General features: G+C 34.0%; 1 protein-coding gene across 2 annotated transcripts; it reads left to right on the forward strand.

Moving 5' to 3' along the window:
- The first annotated feature begins 400 nt into the window (after positions 1-400).
- On the forward strand, positions 401-27,969 carry LOC134269551 (uncharacterized). Of its 2 annotated transcripts, XM_062751750.1 has the most exons (8): positions 401-656; positions 4,163-4,383; positions 6,159-6,212; positions 7,162-7,250; positions 7,622-9,376; positions 10,157-10,274; positions 14,684-14,968; positions 16,548-17,782. In XM_062751750.1, exons 1-8 carry the CDS (start codon positions 505-507, stop codon positions 17,468-17,470), a joined length of 3,597 nt encoding a protein of 1,198 aa, XP_062607734.1. In that variant the 5' UTR covers positions 401-504; the 3' UTR covers positions 17,471-17,782. The 2 variants fall into 2 exon arrangements, with proteins under 2 accessions (XP_062607734.1, XP_062607735.1); XM_062751751.1 differs by lacking the exons at positions 14,684-14,968; positions 16,548-17,782 and adding an exon at positions 26,643-27,969.
- The last annotated feature ends 22 nt before the right edge of the window (positions 27,970-27,991 follow it).

The following is a 27,991-nucleotide window of genomic DNA, read 5'->3' on the forward strand; positions in this document are numbered from 1 at the left end:
ATAAAAAAAACAAACACACTAAGATTTGTTGTGTTTTCTAATGTGAATTAGATAAGCACGATTGTCATGATTGTAAAATTTATATTAATATAAACCACATATTATTTTTTTTAATTTCATTGTGATATGAAAAAAAATATATCTTCGGGTTTCTATTTATCCTTATTATGGATAAGACATACAGTGTAATAATTCATTTCTGTAAAAGTAAGAAACACTTCAAAATTCAAACTATTTTGTTTTTCCATTTGAATCTAAATATATTGTTGCTTGTGAAAATTACTATTAGGAAAAATTCTTTGAAATTTGGAGCAGAGGGATACAATTTCACCTTAAATGATGCTCAAAGACTATCAAATAAACATATCCTGGTATTAGCCTCCACCAAAGAACCCCGATCCCGATAACATTCTCAACAATAAAAAAAAATGTAAATGAGTGCTCTGTGTGGTAGCTTCTCGAGTCTTTGGACTTATTCTAACTTATTTCATGATAACATGAATTATGAATAGGTACAGGAACATTCTAACTGGAGAGGCAGCCACTGCATTTAAAAAACTTATCGGTAAATATTACTGGGCAGACGATAACATTGTGGTGAAGCATCTGATCGAAGTACACGAGCAATTCTGTGGGAAATGTTGTCCTTTGGAGAAGTAAGTGATGATTGAATTGTAATTTATTGCTTGTTTTAATATAATTAAATCACTTAAACAGTTAAAGAAAATATTTGTACGATATTTCGAATGTTAGACGGACACAAGCAGCCGATGATCGATGGCATCTTGGTCTAAATGGGTCCGACTAATATTTTTAAAAATGTGGATCCATAAACTTGTACAATAACTCAGCCCACACACGTTTTTGTCAAGAAATATATTGTACAAATGTACTACATATGCATGTAACTGTTTATGCGAAATTGCAACATGCAAATTAGGGAGTAACTGTCATTGATTTTTTTTCTTCTTTGGAGGTGTTTTTGCTTTGTTTGATGCTATGATCGATCATTTTGCTTAGCTCGCGTGATAATTTGCATTAATGCCGATGGCATTCATGCATAACATTATCATTCGAGCCAAGTGAATAATCAAAAAATCCCAAAAGCCAACGGTTTTCTTGCCTAATCCTTGATCATTATAAAAAAAATGCTATAGCTACTCTTTACTTAATAAACAATTACTTAAAAGTTATTTTCATAAATAAAACTGATATAAATATGTGTGCATCATGTAGGCTGGTTTATTCACTTCTAAGGCTTAAAAAAAAAATTAGTTTGTTTCCTGTAACATTCCCCAAAAATAGACCGTTTCACGGTAACTGCGGTACTACTCTTTTGCAGGGCAAAATGATATATTTTGGTGAAATATGACGTAAAAGTAATTGTTTAAAATACGTCATTTAATTATCTATCAACAAAAACACCGCCAAACATTATTTTGCCCTGCAAAAGCGTAGTACCACAGTTATCGTGAAGAGGCTAATTAAGGGTCGGTAGGTCGGAAATTTTTTTTTTTTTTTGCTTATGTATGGTCAAACATCCCCGGACTGAATATACCAAGTGTCATATTTACAGTGGACTTGTATTTAAGGTAAATGTAAACTAGGTTGATGTTTTATGTCTCAAGTTAAGCCTCAAGCTAGTTTTTTTTGTTTTAATGAATGGAATCAGGGCCTAAAATAAAATATTGTTTGTTTGCAGTTGCCAACCGACCCACTGAAGGGAATCCAAGTTTATACATCTAATATAAATACAATTTTTTTTTATAGAAAAAAACTAATTAAGCACCCGACCCAAACTTTTTTTTAGCCATTTTGTAATATTTTTCTCTCTCCAATTTTTCTTGATATTAAAACTGTTTCATTTTCAATTTTTGTCTTCATCAATCATTAGTTTATACCAAGAGTGCAGCTTATTCATGTATAGTAGGCCTATGGAAAACTCTATTTTATGTTATGTAATATATAATGATTGGTCAAAGCAGTTTTGCCATTTGTCATGGAAAAAAAAAATCCACCCGGGGGTAATTTGAATGGGTCAAGCAGGTTACAGGAAACAAACATAATTTTTTTTAGGCCTAATCATGCTAATACAGTAGTCTTTAATAGGTAATACATGGCTTGTAGCATTTGGATTGGCGGAATCAATACATGGCATGTGAATATAGGAATAACTGTCAGATTTTTCTATTTCATGATGATTATCAATCGATTTGCTTGCATGATTTTTTTTTTGCTTTAACGCTTTCAGCATTTATGCAAATTATTAGCAAGCCAATCTATTGATCACATCATGGATGGAAAAATAAGACGGTTATTCCTTCAATTTTATTAATAAAAAATTAATTTATAGTTTTATCTTCGAAAAAAAATTTGTGCGGAACATTGTTGAAATGTAGATTTTTTTATGCTATAAATATACACTGCCTTTATTTTTCATAAATTAAATTTAAAAACTATTTATCTAGATCGAAGGTTAGGCAAGTACGAGGGGTGATCAAAAAGTTCACGAACTATCTCTATATTTTCAAAACCACAATTCAGATCAGAATGAAAGAAGAAAGTTCACATTGGTCCATTTTTGGCCCTGTGAATTTCTGAAAAATAAGAACTACTCAGTTTTAGTTGAAAATATGTTATATTTCACTTATACCCCTGGTGACTTCATATCAAATATAAATGACGTAATTTTTTCTCTTGTCTATGTATTATGACGTCATGAATTTCGTCATTTTCCTCAAATTTTGAAAATTTTGTTAAAAATGACCAAAATTTAAGCTGTTTTTTAATATTCTGCATAACCCCCAACCTCTGATCTAAAATGTTGAATTATATAATGAAAGAACTGTTTTAGAAGATTCTAATCCATGAAAGAATTTTTGGATTGCAGGGTGGGCTCATATTTTATCAAAAGTTGAAGATGCTCAATTTCACTCATTTTCTTCAAAAATCAAGAACATTGCAGTTTCACAACGCCTGAGTTTCCAGACTTGGACTCTCAGAGGAAAATTTTTTATAGGAAATGAAAGCACTAAGTCTCTACTTTATGTTGATGATCGAAATAGGACGTAAGGACTTGGTCGTTTAATTAGTATATTGACAGGGCCTTTTTATGGAGTACGTGAATCTACCTCTTTGACATACATAAAGTCATGCAAATGTTCTATAAATAGCATATGTAATGGAACGTTTTTCCCCGTGTTTGTGACGTCACAATGTGAAAATGACGTCATAAGGCAGATCACTTGTGAAAAAAATGGTTGACTCAGTCATATACGAGAAACGAACAGCTGTAAATTTAATTGTATATCTTGGAAATTCCTTTGTTTAAGTTTATAATAATTTGTATTCGGTTTATGAAGATAAAAGACTTGCTAGAAGTTTTGTCATTAATTGGATTGATTGTTAGAGTGAAGGAAGGGAGATGTTTAAAAATGATGTTTGTTCTGTTGCCCAGTGAAAGCAAACTTGGAGAGAGACCTATTCTTTGTTAAGCAGTTTGATATAAAAGATCACCAACTTACTGTTAGAAAAATAGATGAATATATTTACATTATTATAATTATCAAATCCCTAAAATATTGTTTACTTTAGACTTTAAACATCGCAGATATGATAAAGTGAAGGCACCCATACTTTATCCACATGAAATAAATGACGCTCAAAAGACAGAGGACTGGTTTTGATGGTCACATTTGCTCATTCCGCTAAAGGATATCATTATTCACCCATACTATTTCAGAGATTAGGTCATTTATGACAATTATACTGTTTTTTTGGAAAAAATAACTTGCATGGTTAGAAATATAAGAGTCGGAAAAAATTTTAAGCTTCTGTGCTTAAGTGCATGTCACGTGACTGCCTATATCATGCATGGGCAGATTGATTGCAGATGCATATGCATGCACATTAAAATCGGAGAGGATATTGAAACATATTCAACACTGAAACTCTATATCATTTCTTTTTTGGAAGTTATTCAATGAGTTCGCGAACTTTTTGATCACCCCTCGTACCTGTATATTATGTTGATAAACATTTCAAATGTTTTAAATATTTCTTCATTATTCTTTTCTGAAACTTGATTGTCATAGATTGGATGTAAATTTTTTGAATTTTTTTTAGCATATCCACCTATATATATTTCATCTATCAATTGTAGCTGTGATGGAAGTCAACAAGAATCAGGAGCAGAAAAACTGACTATCGGCCCCAAGGGATCAGGAGCAGAGAAACGGACTATCAGCCCCAAGGGATCAGGAGCAGAGAAACGGACTATCAGCCCCAAGGGATCAGGAGCTGTCAGTAGACAGGGATCAGGAGCAGAAAAAGTGATCGTCAGTCAACAGAGATCAGACACAGCAAAGAAAGATGAAAGATCTGGTAAGGCTTTGTTACAAGAAAGAAGAAAATTTATGGCTTGAGCTGAACTCAAACCCCTGCATCAGTAAACAATAAGCTTACTCAGGGGTTCAAAATTTTTTTTGTCATGGTCAAGTCCAGGACTTAAAGAGTAAATTTTAGGCAAGTCCGAGGAAGAAATTTCAGAGTCCATATTTACCTATACATCATTAAATTTATGTTATTTATAATTTATTTTCATTTGTTGATTGAATGAATAAAGACTACTAGTATATGTATTAATATATGTTTTATTTTTCCTCCATAAACTGTCATATAGTCATACATGTCAAATGAGTATTTCAACACAATACCAGACTGATAGATTACTGGTACATTACAATAACTTTTACAAATACTCACTACTGAATAAACCATCTGTTACAATAAATAGAGATTAGAATGTTCTGTAGGCCCTAAGTCACAGCTATAACCGAAATTTAACCAACTCATTGCCGTTTAGGAGGAAACATGAGAAATTTCGTAAAAGCAAGAGTCTAACCGCAACAGAAAATAAAAAGACGGATTGTATTTTTGAAACATTCGTAATGTTTTATGGGTATTTTAACGCCCACAAACCCACATTTTAACTTAATACATTTGAGAATTTGCTTTATTTTAGTTTACGATCATTTTTTAATTTATAAAAAAAGATAAACAAGAAACATAGCCAAGTCCCAGGACTTTGGTGAATTCTAAATGCCGAGTCCGGATCCGGAATTTGTTAGTCCGGGACGTCGGGCTTGAGGAATTTTGAACCCCTGCTTACTGAGCTTCAAGTTCCTAGGCTACTCTTCATGGCCCAAACCATTACAGCTTTATACAAATGCAGCATTACTGTAATATGTAAATCCCAATTGCTGTCATTGACAGTATGGTTAAAGTATTATTGCAGCCCGGAGGACCGGGCTGCTCTATACATACATGTATAAGTTTAAGTGTTGGTGTATGGGGATTGAGATGGGAGATGTTATTCAGAATTTAAGGTTTTCTTAACATTAAAAAGGTTAAGCAGAATGTTCTTTCCCTTTATAAATTACGAGATACATAATATATTTACTTCCATTAAGTGAATTTGTAAAAATATATATGTTTTTGAATTAATATATAAAGTTGCGTACCCTTTTTTATTGAAAAAATGACAGGTCCCCTTTTTTAGAACATCGAATTTTTCTTAACGCATGAAAACGCACTCTAAACAGTTCGTGTTTTATATTGATTTCTTAAAGTGAAATACATTTTTGAAAATAGATGAGGCATGAGTCTAGTTTCAATTTATATTTTATGCAGCCAACATTTACTTGAGAAATTGATAAAGTTTGAAAGGGTATTGGTTTTGTTCGATTTTTATCCGACTATAAGTCTTCAAAATATTCTCCACTATAGTGTCCATCATTTAGACGCATGCCTTTTTCACACATATCGAAGCGGTGTGATGATCAAGACTCATTTCCATTGTTTACTTTATTTATTTCCTGGGCAACAATTGATGGTTAATACATCAATGTTTTCTTGTTACTCTGTGTACAAGTCCTATTTGACAATTGACATTATAGATTAGGCTGTGTATTTTACTTGTTCATTGTCACTTCTTTCCTTTATTTCTGCCACTGAATTTAAAGTTGCATGATTGCATGAGTGTAGAACAATTAAGATTCAGACTGATTTTTAGCTACTCACTACTGTTTGAAATGTAACTTATGACTCTGACAATAAATTAAGTCCAGTCAATATGCTTAATCTTTCTTTCCTTTCAGAATACCCCTCACCATCAGAGGATCAGGAGAAATCCATTGGTTTACAAATGGAAGGTACTGTCAGATGTGTTTGCTAAAATTTTGTTAATGTTTTTCTACTGCCATCAGACATCAGGTTGATAGTTGTTAGAGTGTCTGCTCTTCATTTGTGGAGTAAGGATTTGATCCTTAGATCCCAGATTCAAAACCACTGCGGAACGTGGAGACTGGTTCCTTCCCAACTTCCTTAAATGAAATTATATAACTGAGGCCCCATGTCAAGACAATGAACTATTGTTCATGAAAAAAAAGATCCCTCACTGATCAATGGCCCTAAATGCTGCTATTGGTATAAATTTGCAGCCCTCCACCAGCAAGTGGTGGCATCTCCGTCTGAATGAAAAATTAACATAAGGGACATTAAACAGTAAACAAAAAAACAAATTTAAGCTACAAACTTCTGCCCTTTTAATTGACTCAATATCTAAAATTTATAAGGAATAAATCAGGATTCAATCTTAAGAACGAAAATTTATGTGGAATAAATCAAGATTCAATCTTAAAAACAAAAATAAAATGTACTAGTTTAATATTTTCCACTGCAAATGTTGAAAAATTGGACCAGATATTCAATTATTTATGAAAATGAAGTGGCATACATGCATATATTGGCTTTAAGATAGATATAGTTTGGACTTGTGTGCATTAATATTGAAATATCCCACAGAATGTAAAAACAAATCTGCAACATCAACATGAAAACATGCTCAGTTAGAATGTTTGTATACTATATAAACAGATTTTAAAAAAGAAATAAAGTAACATTAAGCCGGATGATGAAGGCACAAAATTTTACAATGTTAAGTGATAAACCAGGATAGTTAGCAAAACATATTTTTAAAAAAAATTTCCATTTGATTTTGAAGATTTCTATTGGTTGTTGTTTTTGTGCTGCCTCTGCAATTGTTTGATTGTTGATCTGTACAACACTAACCGTTGGTAATTCTGTTGTTTGTTCTTGTAGTGGAGGATGGTGCAGAGTCCCTGGATGAAGACAGCAGTGGGGAAAGTGAACCGGATATGGAATCTGAAACAGAAATAGAAAGTGAAGAGGTGAGTGGAGAATTACCAGTTACACTGAAACAGAAAGTAGAGAGGTGAGTGGAGAATTACCAGTTAATCTGAAACAGAAAGTGAAGAGGTGAGTGGAGAATTACCATTTAAACTGAAACAGAAAGTAGAGAGGTGAGTGGAGAATTACCATTTAAACTGAAACAGACAGTAAGGAGGTGAGTGGAGAATTACCATTTAAACTGAAACAGAAAGAAAGGAGGTGAGTGGAGAATTACCATTTAAACTGAAACAGAAAGTAAAGAGGTGACTGAATTTAAGCCAGATTACGGCTTTGGAATGAAGACAGTAACTCTATAGCAAAATAAGTTATCCTAAATTTGTCCATACTTATATATTATTTCTATTTTCAGGAAGTTCAGATAAAAGAAGAACCAGATGACTTCCAAGAGAATTCTAGTGAAATAGCTAAACTAAAAGGTGCCTCTACAGCAAACAAGGAAGATTTCTCATCCCTCAGACCGCATTCTACTGACAATCCAAAGTCCACCAATCAATTTTCATTAAGAATTCAGATGTCCACACACAGCCAATCAAATAATTCAAAAGACATTAAGGGTCATGTGACAAGTCAGCCAGGCACGGTGCGAAATTCTGGAGATCAAACTGCATTAGTTAGCAGCTTAAATAGTTTGAATTCCTTGCAGACAATTAGTGACACAAACTCGGGTGTAAATGTGGCTCAACCTTTGTACAAGACTGTAGCAGGACAGATGGGAATAACCCTTCAAAGTAACAGCAGTCGGACAAAGTCCAAAGAATCTCAGAAACATTCTGGTATCAGTGTAGTCCGGCCATCTCTTGATCAACAGCAAACGATTCAAGTGAAGTCAGAACCAGCAGAGTTTAGTGACCCACAACCCCAAGGGACAGTTTTTACAAGTGTCAACCAAAATACTTCATTAGCACAGAATCTACCACAAAATATCAACCCAAGTACTGGGATTCCAGCATTAGGAGGATTCCAGAATGTGTTGACCACTGGAAATGTTTTCCCACAATCCCTGCATTCTAATTATAATCAGACTATGCCACAGGGTCCAGTTTCAGTGTTGCCTAGTTTCCAAGCACCACAACCTCCAGCACTGAATGTAGCACAACCTCCAGCTCTAAATGTAGCACAACCATCACTCAGCGTAGCACAACCACAACTCAACATAGCACAGCCGCAACACAATGTAGCACAACCACAACTCAATGTAGCACAACCAACATTCAACGTAGCACTGATGATCAACCCAATCACTGGAGCACCTATGTTAGTGTACTCACAAAACGTTCCAAACCCCAGTCAGAATGTTAACCAACTGAATCTTGCAGCGAACCCATTTTCACAAGTGTCAGTTTTGGCTCCAAGTGTACAAAATCAAAGTACTTCAAGCCAAAGTACTGCAAATCAATCTACTACAATGCAAAGTAGTTTAAGCCTAAGTACCGCAAATCAAACTACTACAGTACAAAGTGTAGCAAGCAAAAATACTGCAATACAAAGTAGTTCAAGCCAAAGTACTTCAGATAAAACTAGTACTGTACAAAGTACTTCAAGTCAGTATACCAAGTCAGCAAGACCAAGCGTAATCAAAAGCCAAAGTACTGTAGTAAGCACTTCAAGCCAAAGCAAGACAACTGAAACTACTGCAAGACAAAGTATACCAACTCAAAGTACTACAATACAAAGTACTTCAATTCAAAGTACTCCAATACAAAGTACTTCAAGTCAAAGTACACCAATACAAAGTACTTCGAGTCAAAGTACACCAATACAAAGTACTTTGAGTCAAAGTACACCAATACAAAGTTCAACAAGTGAAACAACTGCAAGACAATGTTTAACAACTCAAAGTACTTCAGCTCACAGAGAGAAGGAAGTATTGAGCACTCTGAAAGATCTGTCAACCTCAGCAAATTCATCTAATCCATCAGAGACTGAATCTCCAAGTAGTGACACCAGATCAGCTCAGCAGGAGAAAACTCTAGAACAAACTGATCCACCATGTGAGATGGATGAAGAGGATGTGTCACTCTCTGACACTGATGATCAACCCTCCACCTCCTCTGTGACAGCTAAGAGATCATCACCAACAGCAGACGACAATACCTCTCAGATTGTAAGTGTTCTGTATTTTATTTTTATGAAAAAACGAGTATACTAGTACTTACCTACCTATCTGCCTACTTATTAACTGACCCTCTGTAAATTACTTTAAATGAAGATCATGCAACTATATGCCTCTCAATGTGCTTTTAGGTTCTTTGAACTTTTCAGAAAGGTCTAATTACAAGTAGAAATTTATATCCCGAAAAAGCATTTTTAGATACCAATGTTTATTAACATGATATGAAATTAAATTTATGGTTGCAAAGAATTTCATTGGGAGGCATATAATAAAAATTGTTGCATGAAAATATTTAATTTTCAATAAAGACTATTTGAATTAAATTGTGTAAAGAGTTTCCTTCTGTGTAAATTACAAGCAACTGAAAACTTCAATAAATTGGTTATTTCAATTACTTGTGTAATCAAGAAAACACAAGATTTTTTTCTCTTTGTTATTCAAATTTTTATGAGTTATACTGACATGCTGATCATTTTTTTTCCATTTCTATGTCACTATTTCATATTGATATGAATTTTGTATGCCCCTCACAACAGAGGATGGAGGGAATAAATTAATGGGCTTTGTGTTTTAGTTTGTGCTGTGTGAAATGGTACTGACATTATTTGCATCTGGGTCAATATCAAATGCTGTCTTAATTTTATAGATATTCTGTTTACCAGGGAATACCCTGCTTTGCTTGTGTCCTTATTTATAGAAAAATATTTTAGAAACCATCCATTGGGGTGATTCTGCTTTGTAATCCTTTTATTTTATTTCATTCGATTTTAGCATCCACTCTGTAAACGATTTAAAAGAACAACGGAGGATGAAATGGACAGATTATTTAAGGGCAGACAAGCATGGTCAACTAAAGTGAACACGCAATGGGGGATGAGGATATTTCAAGGTATGACATTAAGATTAACATATTAAGGCTACACCCATTACATTTTTTTTGCTTATCAGACCCCCTACTCCAATTTAACAAAACTATACACAAAATATGAAAATTTTGTACTAATTTCTGTTCCATTTTTGCTCCAATTTATCAAATTTCAATCTGCCTAATCAAATCAGAAGGGAAAAACTATAATTGTTGAATCAAATTTTACCATTTTATGCCTTAAATTGTTGCCAAGAAAACAGTTATAATATAAATATTGAATGGTTCAACCACTCATACTTTTTTCATCAGATGTCTGACAAGCAAGAAATTTAAATGGTGTGACCTTATTATAATTTTATTGATTACTGTAGATCACGATATTTTTGCTACACCTTATTTTCGCAAGATAGTCATTGACTCTTGATTAGCGAGAAAAAAATTTCATGAATTCTGGTTATTGCTGTATATAATCTTAAGGAATGCTATTATACGTATGAATTAAATTTTCGCAAGCACACTGTCTTGCATAATTATGCGAAAATAAAGTTCTCGCAAATAAAAAGTGATTAACAGTATTAAGAAGTATGTTTCTTGCAGGAAAAATGCACATATTGGAAAATTTTTTGAAGTTTTAAAAGCTATAAAAATTTCAAAAGTACAGTGTGGCCTCCTCATTAATCCGGATGCTTTGGTTCCTAGTCAATTTGTCCAGATATGTGAAACATCCGAATACCTGAATCACCAGTTAAACAAGACAAAATAACATTAAAAAATTCTGTTCCCATGAAAAATCATCTGGATACTGAAGCATCCGGATATCTGGCGTCCGGATATCTGAAGGCCCACTGTACCTATTTAGATGTTTCTAACCTCAGCTGTGTTGCAGCTAGAGTAAGCTTTCTGATCTAAATTTACTTGTTGTCTGTGGTTGTCTTCTTCATAAACTTTATCTTCTTGAAACATTTGAAAAGCAATATGACTACATTGTGAAGATTAAATTTGTTCAGGTCTTGTCTCTAGAGACTGAGAAAGGACCACAATAGAAAAAGGATGGAAGTTTTATTGGTTGTTGGTGTTTTATAGGAAAATAGGGGAGAAACATGCATCAAAATCCTCCAAAAATCAGGAAGGCATTGATTTTGCATATTTATATGTTTGCAATGCTAAAGTTTTATCAGTTTGATTAGTTTTTAGCTCACCTGAGCCAAAGGCTAAAGTGAGCTTTTCTGATCAAAATTTGTCGTCGTTGTTGTCATTGTAAACTTTTCCCATTTTCATCTTCTTCACAAGAACCACTGGGCCAATTTCAACTAAACTTGCTACAAAGTATCCTTGGGTAAAGGGGATTCAAGTTTGTTCAAATTTTCCAAGGGGAGATGATTATGAATTAGAGAAAAATTAATGGCATTTTTTAAAAAAATCTTCTTCTCAAGAACCACTGGGCCAGGAAAAATGAAAATCATGTGGAATCATCTTCAGGTAGTGTAGATTCAAGATTTTTCAAATCATGACCCGCGGGGGTAAGGTGGGGCCACAATGGCCGATCAAAGTTTTACATAGGAATATATAGGAAAAATCTTTAAAAATCTTTTTCTCAAGAACCACTGGGCCAGGAAAGATGAAAATCATGTGGAATTATCCTCAGGTAGTGTAGATTCAGGTTTGTTCAAATCATGACCCCAGGGGTAGGGCAGGGCCAAAATGGCTGATCAAAGTTTTACATAGAAATATATAGAAAAAAATCTATAAAAATCTTCTCAAGAACCATTGAGACAGGAAAGATAAAACTCATGTGAAATTATCCTCAGGTAGTGTAGATTTAAGTTTGTTCAAACCATGACCTCGTGGGAGGTTAAAATTCAACCCCCCACACCACCCCCAAACTCAGTAAACTTTCAGTTTTGATCTGATATGTGCTTTTTCCTAGCAAATTGCTCAGGTGTGCGATGTGGCCCCTTGGCCTCGTTTACCTCTGCTCTGTAGGGTTGAACCACATTCATCTTTCTTAAAAATTTATATAAGCTACAAACTGTACAGTATGAAAGAAGTAATATTGGGCTCACATCATGAGTCTTCTTGCATAGAAAGCTTATCTTTAAGCTCATATTCCACAAAGTCGAAGGAGTTCTTGTTTACTGTTATAATCTTTCTTATAAATTAAAGCCTCTTTGGTATTCCCTCCAAAATTAAGACAGCTTTATTTTTTCTTTATCTTATAGTAAGGAGAAAGATTAAAAGCTTTTTTTTTAAATTCATGTTAATAAAATTATTAAAACACAGGCATTCAATCATGTCATCTTCATATAATGACAATGACTACAGCATTTATTTTTCTTCTTATTTTTTTTTTGTATAATTTTACATTTAAGTCCAAATATGGTTAAATACAATTTCAGCAAATACATGTTGAATGACCCATACAGGGATGTGAATTCCATTCCTTTTAGTTTTAAAGCTTGCTGTTGTTCTTAACTAAATAGATAAAACAAGTTATGTTTATAATAAACATGATTAATAAATGAATGTTGTTTGTCCTTTGGACTTAAGTTTGTGTTACTGTATTAAGATTGCCCTTAATGATTCTATGGATACAGACCTGCCTACCCTTCCGCTTTTGGCGTAATTCTTCCGCTTTTTACCACAAAATTACGCTATTACGCCACTAACATCAATTTTACGCTTTTGATAATTTGGTTGAAAATCCACTTTGAACGTCAACATTTGGAGTCAAGGTATGACCTGCTGAAATGAAATTAAAAGTTCCAATAAAAGTTATTGATAGAGGACCAGTTCGTAAACAAGCATAATATACCTAGTAGTTCAATGTAAACTCTAATGGCGAAGATTTGGAAGAACAAGAGAAGGCACTGCTTTCATAAATTATTAAATTATATAATTGCATAATTACAGCATGCAATTTCTATGCTCAATTTTGTTTATTCAGACATTGCTTTGAACAAGATAGAGAAATTTGAGTAATAAAAAGATAAAATACAGTGTTATGTACGATTTGTGTAAACATGCAAACGCAAGCCTTCAATGAAGTGATTGCCCCTTGGGGATCCGCGTTAGAATAGGTCCTCAGTACCCCCTTGCTTGTCGTAAAATGCGACTAAATGGGGTCGTCCTTCGGATTAGACCCTATAAACCGAGGCCCCGTGTCACAGCAGGTGTGGCACGATAAAGATCCCTCCCTGCTCGAAAGCCGTAAGTGCCGAGCAAAGGCCTAAATTTGTCGACCTTCACCGGCAATGGTGACGTCTCCATATCAGTGAAATATTCTGGAGAGGGACGTTAAACAGTATACAATCAATTAAGTGATTTGATACAAAATTGACCACATGCTTTATTAAGAGTGTACGGTTGATTCGAGTTTTAGAATACTGGTACACATGTATTTTACATCTATTTTTTTTGGCCAGTAGATGATTCGAAAAAGTTTTTTTTTCCATTTTTCTGTAGTAATGTACGAATTAGGTTGTTTTAAAAGAAAATAACGTATTATAGTAAATACATCAAACTAGAAAACATGATTACGCTTTAACCTCTGAAATTCCACCAAAAATTTACTGAAATTACACCCATGGAATTAAAAGAGTAGGCAGGTCTGTGGATATGGGGAACAAGTTTGTCCATATACTCTATACAGGGATATTTTTGCCCCATGTTATTTTTGCCTTTTGCAGTTGCCAACAATTTTGCCCCAATTTTAAATTTGCCCTGTCATAGTTCTGTTTTAAGAAATCAGGGAGTTTGTATCTTTAACTTTTTGATATTAGGGACTGAATTTAAAATTAGGTCATACCAAAAAAACATTGTGTCTTAAGTTAGTGTGTTAGAACTGTTAAATTTAACCATGTTAACATTGATTTTTTTTTAAACTCACTCCAATATTTACATTTCAAACTGTTTTCTATATGACAAAAATATGAAAGTTATGTAAATTATTTTTTTTTCAATATTATTGTTTCAGTGTACTTTAAAATACATGAAGTGCTTACTTTAAATGCAAGTATAAGTTGAAGTCACATGTACAGATAAGAAATGGGATGTTTATCAATCTGATGAATACAGAGGGCTCACAGCAAATGTGACATCAACAGGGGTTGCTTACTCCTTTAAGTCACCTTATCCAAGCTCTTGAATTCTCAGGTGTCTTTATGTCCTCCTCAAAGATTTATATTTTTGAGATGGATCAGTTTGTTACTTTTTCATTTAAGTGCATTCATACAACTATATTGAAATCTGATGAAATGCAACAACTTTCAAGCATTTCCACACAGTACACACACTGAAGTGTCTCGAAATTGGTCTTAGAGAGAATTTTAATGTTAAGTTGGTGGAGAATTAGATGATATTAATAATTGTGTGCATTGATATCTGAATATACATACGTGGAGCATGGTTTTAATTGAAACCCCCCTCTTCAGATCAACAGGAGCCATCTGATCCTGATTCAGAACCTCTCTCTGAAGAAGAATCTTTAAATATTTTTGCTCACATGATCGCCCAAGAAGTTACGACATCAGGAGACCAGTCACCACATGCAATGGATTTACAGCAGCCAGGAAGTCCTGAATCACCTCCTAGTGAAATGCCGAGTACAAAGTCTAGATTTCACAAGGTAACCGAGGAGCAGGTTAAAAAATATGAGGAAATGACGCAGTCCAAAAACACCAAGAAACATACCAAGTGGGGAGTTAAGATACTACACGGTAAGCACCTGATCTGATGTTAAGAACTTATGATATTATTATATTTTAAGCAATTGGCACAGTGAACAGTACAGGTGTTACAATAGCACACCTAACTATTAGCATTTGGCTGGGTGAATAGATTGTGTGTAAAGATTATAGAGTAAGCACTAGATGGGGAGTTAAAATAGTACATGGTAAGCACTAGATGGAGTGTTAGGATATTACATGATAAGCACTAGATTGGGTGTTAGGATATTACATGATAAGCAGTAGATGGGTTGTTAAGATATTACATGATAAGAAGTAGATGGGGTGTTAGAATATTACATGATAAGCAGTAGATGGGATGTAAAGATATTACATGGTAAGCTCAAGATGGGGTGTTAAGATATTACATGGCAAGGACAAGATTGGATGTTAATATATTACATGGGAAGGACAAGATGGGGTGTTAAGATATTACATGGAAGGACAAGATTGGATGTTAATATATTACATGGGAAGGACAAGATGGGGTGTTAAGATAGTACATACTAAGCACAAGATGGGGTGTTAATATAGTACGTACTAAGAACAAGATGGGATGTCAAGATAGTACATACTAAGGACAAGATGGGATGTCAAGATAGTACATACTAAGAACAAGATGGGATGTCAAGATAGTACATACTAAGAACAAGATGGGATGTCAAGATAGTACATACTAAGGACAAGATGGGATGTCAAGATAGTATGTACTAAGGACAAGATGGGATGTTAAGATAGTACGTACTAAGGACAAGATGGTTTAAAGACAGTTCATGATAAGCACTAGATTGGATGTTTAGATATAACATGGTAAGCATTTGATGGGGTGTTAAAATGTTACATGGTAAGCAAAAGATGGGGTGTTAAGATATTACATGATAAGCACTAGATTGGGTCTTAAGATATCATATGGTAAGGACGAGATAGGGTGTTAAGATATTACATGGTAAAGACGAGATAGGGTGTTAAGATATTACATGGTAAGCACTAGATGGGGTGTTAGGATGTTACATGGTAAGCACTAGATGGGGTGTTAAGATATTACATGATAAGCATTAGATGGGGTGTTAGGATATTACATGATAAGCATTAGATGGGGTGTTAAGATATTACATGGTAAGCACTAGATGGGGTGTTAAGATATTACATGGTTAGCACTAAATTGGTTGTTAAGATATTACATGGTAAGAAGAAGATGGGGTGTAAAGACAGTACATGATAAGCACTAGATTGGGTCTTAAGATATCATATGGTAAGGACAAGATAGGGTGTTAAGATATTACATGGTAAGCATAAGATGGGGTGTTAAGATAGTACATAGCTTGGTGAAGTTGGAGGTGTTAAGATATTAAATGGTAAGCATTTTGCAGGTTGAACAATATATGCTTTTAACAAAAGTTATTTTAGAATTTACCTGTTCAGGTATTGTGGTAATCTTGTAAAAATGAATATATATAAAACTGAGGCATGTAAATGGGCAGATTAGCTCATGATTTAAAAATGAAACCGTAATTAATAGAACAAAAGAAAGAAAACCATAACAGTAAATATCATAACATATTTTTTGTAGAATGGCATTTGGAAACGTTTAACCAGGATATTGACCTTTCAACTATAAGCACAGAAGAATTAGTTGACAAACTTAAAAAGTTCTACTGCGAAGCAAGACCTTGTAAGACACCTAATGAAGAGTACCATAAAAATACTCTTAAAGGCATACGTGCTGCAATCAACAGACGACTCTCAGATCTTGGAAGAGATATCGATATTGTCAACGACAAGTCATTCAAATCAGTAAACAATTGCCTGGTTGGTCTCTTTAAACAACGGAAAGCAGAGGGGTTATCACATTCAACAAATAAAAGGGAACGTATCTCAGAACAGGACCTACAAAAACTTTCAGCTTTTCTAGAAACTGCATATTCCTCACCATTTAACCTACGGTGGGCAGTGTGGTACATTATAGCCGTTCATTTTGTATCTCATGGATTTGAGTTTCACAGTCAACTTAAAATAGACTCGTTTCAGTTCAAAACTGATGAGGAAGGAAAGACGTATGCCTGTCTTTCTCATGAAATAAAGCCAAAGACGCAGCAAAACAAGCTAGAAAAATCTCAAGTGAGAACCGACATACGAATGTATGAAACACAATCCACAGTTTGCCCTGTAAAGTTGCTGAAGTTCTTTCTTTCAAAAACGGTATCCAAAGCTACAAGTTTTTTTAACAAGTGTGTAAGAGAGTCCCTCACTGACCCTTCTCTTGATTACTGGTATTCAAATAATCCTTTGAACCAAAAAGGAATCATGAGTTTCCTGCCTAAACTTTGCAAATTTGCTGAATGTAATCGCTACACAGGTCAGTGTCTCCGGCTGACGGTTCTCCAGCATGTGAGGGATGGCGGTACTGAAGAAGACCTAATTATGTGCGGGCACAGGGAGGAGTCTAACCTCAGCAACAGCAAAGAAGGGGCTTCAGATGAAGAAGAGGGGTGAATAGGGAAGGGTCTTCAGATGTAGAGGACTGGTTAAAAAAGGAAAAGGAATCCAACCACAGTGACAGCATAGGCATAGAAGGGACTTCAGATGTAGAATAAAGTGAAAACAAGAAAATGTTTTAAATAACGAAGGTCGGATATTCAGCCTTGGTCAACACTGTGTCTAAGGAGAGAGAATTTGTAATGAACAGTACACCTTCCTCAGATCATACATGAATCGTCCCAAATATTCTACCCTGAACCATTTGAAGAAGTTTTATGATAACTGATTTTCGATAAATATAATTACGAATTCATAATCATGTATAACAATTAATATATACTTTTTAGGTCACCTGAATAAACTCAGGTGACCTATTGCTATCTGTTTTCATCCGTCATTGTGCATCGTGCGTAAACATTTGAACATTTTCAGCTTCTTCTCTGCAATCACTGAACCTTTTTCACCAAATTTAGCATAAGGCATCAACGTGTGAAGGGGAACAAAAATTGTGAATTTCATGATCCCTGCCCCCCTGGGGCCTGAGGGTTGGGGCCAAAACCACTAAAATTAATGCAATCTTTAAAAATCTTCTTCTTTACTCCTGGACATCAAGCAGCCAAACTGTTTGCATGATTGTATTAGCATTGAGTCCTCTACCAAAATTGTGAAGTTCATGGCCCTGGGGTCAGGGGTTCTAGTGCTAGGGATGGGCTAAATAAGTATGTAGTAAAAATGCATTATTTCTTTGAAAATCTTCTTTCCTGCTCATGGATATTAAATAAACCAACTAATTACATAGTTATGATGAGCAAGAGAGACTCTAGTAAAATTGTGAATTTTATGGCCCCAGGGTCAGATGTTCTGGTGTTAGGTTGGGGCTCTATTGATTATATAGTAAAAATACATGAATTCTTTGAAAATCTTCTTCTCTACTCCTAGGTATTAAATACACTAATGAAGTACATACATGTAGTTATAAAAAGCAAGAATGCCTCTTCCAAAATTGTGAATTTTATGGCCCCAGGGTCAGGGATTCTGGTGTTAGGGTGGGGCTGTATTGATTATATAGTGAAAATACAGAGCAGATGAACTACATATATAGCTATGATGAGCAAGGGCCATTCTTTTAGAATTGTGAATTTCAAGGCCCCTGGGTCTAGGGTACGGAGGGGGGGGGGTCAACTTATATACTGAAAATGAATTAATTGATTGAAATCTTCTCCTTAATATTAATCAAACATTTTGATAAACAAGGGTGCCTTTTCCAATATTGTGAAATGTTTGGACCAAGGGTCAGAGGTTCATGTGTGGGTGTGGCACTACTGATTATTGCTGAATATTATTGATTAGTCGAAATGCATTTGTTCCCCTACTTTATCTATGGGTATTAAAGCTGAACACGACTCGTAAATAGGCATACGCCATTTTTGATAGAATTATCTACGATACATCAATACTAGGGTATACTCGTCGCTTTCGTTACACCTGACTGCTTTATTGTCACATGTATCGGCGTGGAATGGCGACCCGTGTTCGTGCTGGTATCTTGCATTACCTTTGTTTATATTTTATTGAAGTTACCTTTGTCTATGTTGTTTGTATACTGCTCTGACTTGTACAGCTATAACTGTAAATTCATTTGGTATCTTACTTTCCTGCATTAGACGAAGTATTACGATATTATTCTCGCTACCAAGTTCTGTATAGCATACGTCCCTCTACACCGGTGTCGACTGGTTAAACTGAACAGTTTCTAATTCTTGCCCTATTTATATGGGTCTGCAGGGTAGCGAGTCTCGGGAACTAAAATGGCCGATACATTTCTTTTACGAATCGTGTTCAGCTTTAAGTAACCAAACTAAGCATTCAAAGTGTATAGATATGATAAACAATGGTGGTTCTATCAAAATTGTGAATGCCATGATGCTAGTTTAAAACATGAACCAAATTCAATCGTTGGAAAGTTGTTGCATGATGCTCAGGTGACCTGTAAGGCCCATGGGCCACTTGTTTCATTTAAATATTGATTATTACCAACTGTAAAAAAATTATCATTAAAATGTTCAGTTTTTACATCCATTTTAATAGTTAACCATTATAGGCATTTCTTACGATGTCAATAAGTAGTTACTGTTGAAATAAAAGGTTTTTTTTACGTTTTGTACGTATTTTTTTGACAGTTTGTCAAAGGGATTGGACACAAGTGCAATTTACATTTCAAATCCATATTCGGATACATATTTTCATTTTAATTGCTCCTCTCCATCTGTCCTAAGTAACCTGCAACGTCAAATTGGATTATTATTTCTGAAGCGTATACTTGAATAAACAATGGCCTTGAAATTTGAAACATCTGATAAATGTCCGCTTCATGTACATGTTTGCGTGTTTCTGATTTATTATACATCTTAAGCCTGAGCTGATTACTCCTGTGAGTTTTTCTGATCACTTGGGGCCTGTTTTACATAAGAACGTGTCGTTTAAGAACCAGATTTAATTCTGCATATTCTCAACTCTTTAATTAGGGCCCCGCAAGGATTTGCGGCTGCCCTATAGTAATCACTCTGTCTGTCCGTCTGTCTGTCTGTCTGTCTGTCCGTCTGTCACTTCCGTCCACAAATTTTCTGTTTTTTTCTAATAACTTTTTTATGGTTGCCCAGTCAAGTTCAAATTTGATATGTTAGTTCAGTAGGCAAAAATACATATTTTGACGCTAAGTTTAGTTCTGTATGTCTTCTGGTTTGGAGCTGGGTCGGACTGAGGTAGATTCCTTAACTATGCATAAGAATGAATGGGCAACTTTTTTATGGTTGTCCAATCAAGTACAAATTTGGTATGGTAGTTCAGTAGGCAGAAATACATATTTTGATGCTAAGTTTGGTTCTCTCTGTCCCCTGGTTTGGAGCTGGGGTGGTGGGGTAGATTCCTTAACTTATATATACGAAAGCATTGGCAAAGAGAGATAACTGCTGAAGATGTTCCCATTGTAAAGTGAATGCTGCTATGAGTCCCTTGGGATTAATTAGCTTTCCTCCTGAAGAAAATCCAGAGCATCATCTTTATCTGTCAAATTGAGACGAATTGCCACCTCTGTTTGCAATAGAAGTTTGTTTTGAAGTTAAGTCAATTTGGAATGCTATGAACACTCTGAAATGTGGATTTAAATATAAATTTTTATAATTTATTTTTGTTTAATAGTTATGATTTCATTGAATTCTAATAACAAGAAATAGATTAAAGAAGATTTTTTTATTTACTTTTTTCACTTTATGTTAATTCAAGAATATTATTAATTTTTAGGATAGTTGTATAAAAACCCCATTCTATCATTTATACTGAAAAAGTTCTTATTGTAACTTTAGAAGAAAATGATGAGAGAGGTACAATTAATCCCTTGGGATTAATTATCTAGCCTGCTGCAGAAAATTTAGTAGGCTTTTCTTTATCTGTCACTTTAAGATTAATGAAAACCTTTGTCTGCAACTGCTGTTTGTTTGAAGTTAAGGTCAAGCCTTCATGATATTTGCATTCATTGAAGGCTGGCATTTTATAAAACACAAGCTTCATAATTGTTTAAAGATACATTCAATGTTAAGTTGTTCTTTACTGCCTAATGTAAATACAAGGATATTATTTTCAGGTTTTTGAATATTCAGGAATTATCTTGAAATTTTAAGGATACAGTTACTGTTGCTGTTGCTCATTCTTCATACATTTTTTAATCATTCCGTAAGCTGCACCCTATTAATTTTACCCCATGGCGGGGCCCTTGCTGACTGGTCAGTTTTCTAGTTTACATTATATTGAAATAATATCAATTTTTTAAAAGTAATTTATAATGTTTACAACAGTAGTTTTAAACAAAATCATTATTTTTACAATCAAGTTTCCAAAATTGTTTTAGTCTTTAGTTCTTTTGTAAATTAAATACTGTTGTGTGTTGTTTGTCCTTCTTTTTAACAGTTCATATTTTTTTCAAGAACTAGAGGGATAATTTTTTCAAAAATTGTTTTAAAGCATCCTTGGCTGAATAGTTTAAATTGTTAAAATAAAATGACAAGTCCGAGTAGGGGCTACAATAGTGAGTCAAAATTTAACATTGAAATGTACGGGCAAAACTTTGATAATCTTCCGATGCAGCCCTAGGCAAAAAAAGCTCAAACTCGTGTTGAAGCTCTCATGGGTAGTGTAGATTCTAAGGTGTTCAGTTATGTCCCATGGAGTAGGGTGTGGCCACAATACATGTATATTTACCAGTAATACTACCGCAAATGGCGAATTTTATGGGGGTCTTTATACATATGTTTTAAATAACAACCTTTCAGAGTCCATTCACGTCATATGTTTTTCCGAAAGATGGTTATCACAAAAAGTACAAAATTTAACAGATGTTCATTGTTTAAGTCACCTGAGTAAACTCAGGTGACCTATTGCTATCTGTTTTCGTCCATCATCGTACGTCGTTCGTAAACTTTTGAACATTTTAAGCTTCTTCTCGGGAACCACTTAGGCAATTTCAACCAAATTTGGTATAAATCATCTATGAAGGGGACAAAACTTGTGAATTTCAAGGTCCCTTCCCTCCTGGGGACTGGGGCCAAAACCACTAAAATTAGTGCAATCTTTAACAATCCTCTTTACACATGGACATTAAACAGTCCAACTGTTGGCATGATTGTAATCAGCAAAGAGTCCTCTTCAAAAATTGTGAATTTCATCGCCTCTGTGTCAAGGGTTCTTGTGTTAGAATAAGCTATATAGATCATATAGTAAAAGTTCATTATTTCTTTGAAAATCTTCTCCCTTGCTTTTTGGTAATAAACAAACTAACCAAGTACATAGTTATGAAGACCAAGAGTGCCTCTTCTAAAATTGTGAATTTCATGGCCCCTTGTTCAGGGGTTCTGGTGTTAGGGCGGGTCTCTATTGATTACATAGAGATAATACATTAATTCTTTGAAAATCTTCTCCTCTGCCCCTGGGTATTAAACAAAATAACTAAGTACCTAGTTCTGGTGGCCAAGAGAGCCTCTTCCAAAATTATGAATTTTATGGCCTTTGGGTCAGGGATTGTGTTGTTAGGGTAGGGATCTATTGATTGTGCATCAATTCTTAAAAATCTCCTCCTCTGCTCCTGAGTATTAAATAACCTCACTTAGTATTTAGTCATATTGAGCTACAGTGCCTACCAATTTTGTGTATTGCATGGTCCCTGCGTCATGGGTTTTGGTGAAAGGGGGGGGGGGGGCTTTTTTGATTATATAGTGGAAAAACATTACTTCTTAATCTTTTTCTTTGTTCCTGGGTATTAAACAAACTAACAAAGAATATAGTTATGATGAGCAAGAGTGCTTCTTCCAAAATTGTGAATTTTATGACCCCTAGGTTGGGGTTGTGGTGTTACGGCGAGGATTTATTGAGCATATACTGAAAATGCATTAATTCTTAAAAAAACATTCTCCTCTGCTCCTGGGTATGTGTATTAAATAAATTAACTACATATTTTTGGTGAAAAAAGAGTGTCCCAACCATATTTATGATTTACATGGCCCCTGGGTCAGGGGTTTTGGTGAAAGGTGGGTTTATTATTTAGTGAAAATACATTAATTCTTTAAAAATCTTAGTTTTGGTATTATATAAACAAACTAAGTATATAGTTATGATAAGCAAGAGTGTTTCTCCCAAATTTGTTAATTTTATAGCCCCTGGGTATGGGGTTCTGGTGTTAAAGCGGGGCTTGATTGATTTTATAGTGAAAATACATAGATTTTTTGAAAATTTTCTTCACTGCTCCTCGGTATTAAACCAATGATCTATAAACATTTTTTTTTTTTTATGTTTTATTTTGAAGCTTTTTTCCATTTACATAAATACATATCATAACATACAATATCCACCCACTCACCACCACAATTACACACACTCGCACAGTGCACTTTCCAAACTTAAATAATTAATATACATGTACATAGATGTAAACATATGACAGTTATACATATGATACATCCATAAACAAAATATACCAAAATTGAGTATAAAGATATAACAAAAGTACAATCTAAATTTGATTTTTCATCACTTGTTGTACACATTATCATACAGGGCTCATTTACTGAGTATGTTGTCCTTATATTGAAAAACGTTTTCACAATATTTTTCTGTGTTTCTGTAATACTTAAATAATATTATTGCATCAATAAATAACGGCTTTTAGTCTTGTGATCTTGAATAGTAAATAAATTTTTTTGCAACTAATATAAGAAAATTTTCCAAGCAACTTCCTTCTACATTACCAAGTAAAACAGTTCTTTTGGATATTTTATAATCTTTTTCAATGAGATTCAACCAATTTACAAATTCATTCCAAAATTCAGTCACATATATACAATCATAAAATGAGTGAACTATTGTCTCAGTTTCAATATTACAGAATGTACATACAATATTTTCTGACAGCTTGACTTTATGAAGAAAGGAGTTGGTAGCAATATAATTCATCAGTAGTCGATATTGAAAATAAATTAGTTTTGTCTCTTTTGTGCATAATGATGCATTTACAAAATAGAATTTCCATTCTTTTTCTGAGATTGACACATCTAATAAAGTTTCCCACTTTTCTTTTTTTTTAAGTTGGGGCTATAAACTCCTTTTCTTTCAAGATGTGATACAAAATTTTACATTATTTGTTGATAAAAATTTCTGTACAAGACATATTTCCGGTTCAATATTTTCAGGAATTCTATTTTCATTCTATAAACATAGTTATGATAAGAAGGGTTCTTCTTCCAAAATTGTCAATTTCATGGCCCCTGGGTCAGGGGTTCTTGTGTTGGGGAGGGGATCTAATGATTATATTATTAAAATGTATTCTTTGAAAATCTTTTACTTTGCTCCTGGGTATTATGCCAATGATCTAAGTATATCTATTTATGATGCATATGAAGAAAGGTGCATCTAGCAAAGTGGTCAATTTAATGCCCCCTGGGTCAGGGGTATCGGGGGATGGGGTGGGGGATTACATAGTCTGAAAATAAATGCGTTGAAATTTGCTCTTTGGTATTAATAGTAGTAGTAGTAGTAGTAGATTTATTCAGGTAATAAAATCAATGTATGATACAGGTTGGTACAAATATAAATAATGCATAAAATGAAAAACCTTATCACAGTAATAAAATTTCAAAAATAAGTATAAAATTTAAATACAGGTGTCCTTTTCCGAATGTTTTTAAAATATAAAGCAATTTATGACATTTCTAAATTTTATGAATAAAAATATATGCATTATAATCATCGTGATATCATGACATTAATTAATAAACCTAAGGATAACCAATGAAAGCAAAATTGCTTATTTCCAATGGGGTCCTTTAATAAAGCATTTATGATGAAATAAAATTTATAAGATTTCCAAAATTTTGAAATATGTGATTCCTGTGGGGTCGGGTGCACAACTGGTTGCAAGGTTAAAATGCATTTTCTCTTTATTATTTTGATCTACATTTGGGTATTAAGTTACTTGATTAAGCATGCTATTAAGTGTATAATTATGATAAGCAACGGTGCATCTTTTTACATGATACTCAGGTGAACTACAAGGCTTGTGGGTCTCTTGTTTTAACATGCAATTTTTATTATACTTTTTCTCGATAAACATGATAAATCTTCTTTTAAATATTTGTTTGCAAGTGATACATTCTATCTGTTAACTGATGATATATTTATTAACTGTTAAAGTTTTAACTTGATACCTAACCTTTTTTGAAGTTATTGTAAAAATTAATTTTTAGACATCTTGACCTTAAGTAAAACCTTAATCTAAATTCATATCCATTTGAAAAATATCTTTTGGAAGAATGTTTTTATAATAGGTGTAATGCAAATAACCATGAAATTAAAGAATTAATAATAAAATTAAATTTTGTGAAAGTGCAAGGATGTGTCAATCAAGCCGATCTAGAAATTTTAAGTTTCAATACCTTTCAGATAAAATAATGTTTTCATATATTTTCGTGCGAAATGCTATTACAATATATAAGTTGTGATATTATAGAGAAGATATTTACATCAAAATTGTGACTATGCACATCTTATATTATCTAACGTCTTAAAAGATGTGACAACCTATAAATCTTTTAGTTAACTGAGTTTTTAGTTAATTTAAACTAATATATTCAGTGAATAAAAAGGATTTTTTCCTAGTTTGAACATATAAATTTGTGAGGAGAGGTATACCTTATATGCATTGTTTCGATGATGAACTTGCCTTGTAAAAAACCCAGTAACCAGTATCAAAGACTTGTTAACCTGATTGTTTGCAGTCAAAATGTGAAAAGTTATTTGTAATACCTTAAACGACAGTAATTGTGGAATTAATTCGGATTGATTTATTTAGTTACATATACTGTAAACATACTACATTTGGTGATATATCCTTTTGGCGGAAAGATACTTCTGCTAATTCAAGTACATCGCTAAATGTCTTAAATAATAATAAATGAATGAAAACATCAAGAAATGCTCTAAATCAAATCTACGCTAACTTGTTAATAAATCATTTTCCGCTAAAAATCGTACACGCTAAATATAATACATTTACAGTAATTTAATCCCAAAATACAACCGGGACGCTCTATTTCCATAATTCTCTTGGGGGGACCCTAAAACCCTTACCTGCAGAATCCCCTCCCTCACCATACCCCTAGTTGCTTTGTGACTCGGCAACAGCTTTTGATTGCTGGAAAACTCATTTCTGAACAGAGCTAGTAAAAATGAGAAATTAGTATCCTAAGGAGCGGGGGATGATATTATACATAAAATTTTATCCGTGTTACCAAACTCATATATTGTATGTTTTAATCATTACCCCATGGTGAAGAATAAGACCACGATATGTTATCCAATATTTTCAGAGTAATTTAGAGAAGAAAATCTTGTGAATAAAAATAACAGGGCCATATATATGTATGAGTCAGGCGAGTGTTGTGGCTCAAACTTGTGGCCTCTGCCTTTTGATAAAGGAATTTTGAATTTACGTTGAAAGCGTAGATCAGAGTGCAAATCTTTACAAATGTTTGTCTACAATGAACATCATCTCCAGAGCAAAACAACATCAATTAAAGTATCTAAGTGTTATTATTAAATTATAAGTCAGTTTGACTGTTGTCTTCATTCTACTTTCTGTTTTCAGATTGGAACAAAGAATGTTTTGGGAAAGAGTTAGACATGGAGAATGTAGATCCCTCCACGCTATGCAATCTCCTATCTCGATTTTACTGTGAGGCCAGGCCTAAATCCAACAACGCAGATGAGACCATCTATCAGAAAAACACTTTAAGAAGCATCCGGTCCGCCATTAACCGTCACCTTTTTGATCTGAAAAGACAAATTGACATTGTTAAAGGAGAAGAGTTTCGTGCCTCTAATGGAATACTGGAAGGGCTATTCAAGGAAAGGAAGCGACTTGGGTTAGCAAAATCAACCAAACAGCCACCGTTGATTGACCCTGATGACCTGAAGAAAATATCTACCTACCTTCAACAAGCACCCGAGTCTGCCGTCATCTTACGACAGGCAGTATGGTATTTTCTGACCATTCATTATGTGACCAATTACATGGAATTCTTTCATCAGCTGAAAATGGATAGTTTTGAATTTAAAACCGATAGATTTGGTGAATATGCAATAATTAAACCTGAGACATTAGGAGACAACCACGGAGTTTCCAAGGGTCATCTGAAAAGGAGGCTGTATGCTATGGGGTCAGACGGTGGTATATGTCCAGTAAAACTACTTAAACTAATGATCGAGAAAACGGACAGAACTGCAATTCGGCTCTTCAATAAGTACAGAAAATATGTTTGGATGGACGTAAATGAAGAATGGTTTACGGCAAAACCTATAGCAAAGCGAACGTTTGGAACAGTTCTTCCTCAAATATGCAAGGATGCTGGTGTAATAAATAGGTACGCGCCCCACAGTCTGAGAGCAACTGTGCTGGCTTATCAGAGTGAAGGGTATGAACCACCAGATGTGATGTTCATAGCTAATCTAGCGAACGAGGACTATGCTAGATCACACACACGAGGTTTTCCCTCTGACGGAAGGTCCCTCAGCAGCAAATTTTTGTCTCTTACATCTTCTCAAAGCCATGTTTTAATTTCTGATTCTACTGATGAATCAGATAGTTGTGAAGCATAAACCCCATGGCTAAATTTTTTCAATCTCTGTACCAAAAACAAAATTATCGATAAATTTCTTTCTAAAAAATATGCAGCTTTGGCAATGACCTTTTTCTCCTTTGCAAAAATTTTAATTTATCTACTTTTGTCTTAGCGGATCATTTGCTTTTAAAAGTTTTTATTTGTCCATTTTCCTCTCAACAAATCATGTAATTGATATTCTGTCATAACTACTGATCATGCGAGAGGTTACTTGAAAAGGTCGGCCAAATTAGTTCCGAAATAGTTGAAACATCTTATCACATTGATGCAGAATACGAATAAAAACACATTAAAACATAATTGTTTATGTGTGTTT

The sequence above is a fragment of the Saccostrea cucullata genome, unplaced genomic scaffold (genome assembly GCF_032062105.1).
Source record: "Saccostrea cucullata isolate Sc308-1 unplaced genomic scaffold, CSIRO_AGI_Scuc_v1 ctg3229, whole genome shotgun sequence".
Lineage (NCBI taxonomy): Eukaryota > Metazoa > Mollusca > Bivalvia > Ostreida > Ostreidae > Saccostrea > Saccostrea cuccullata.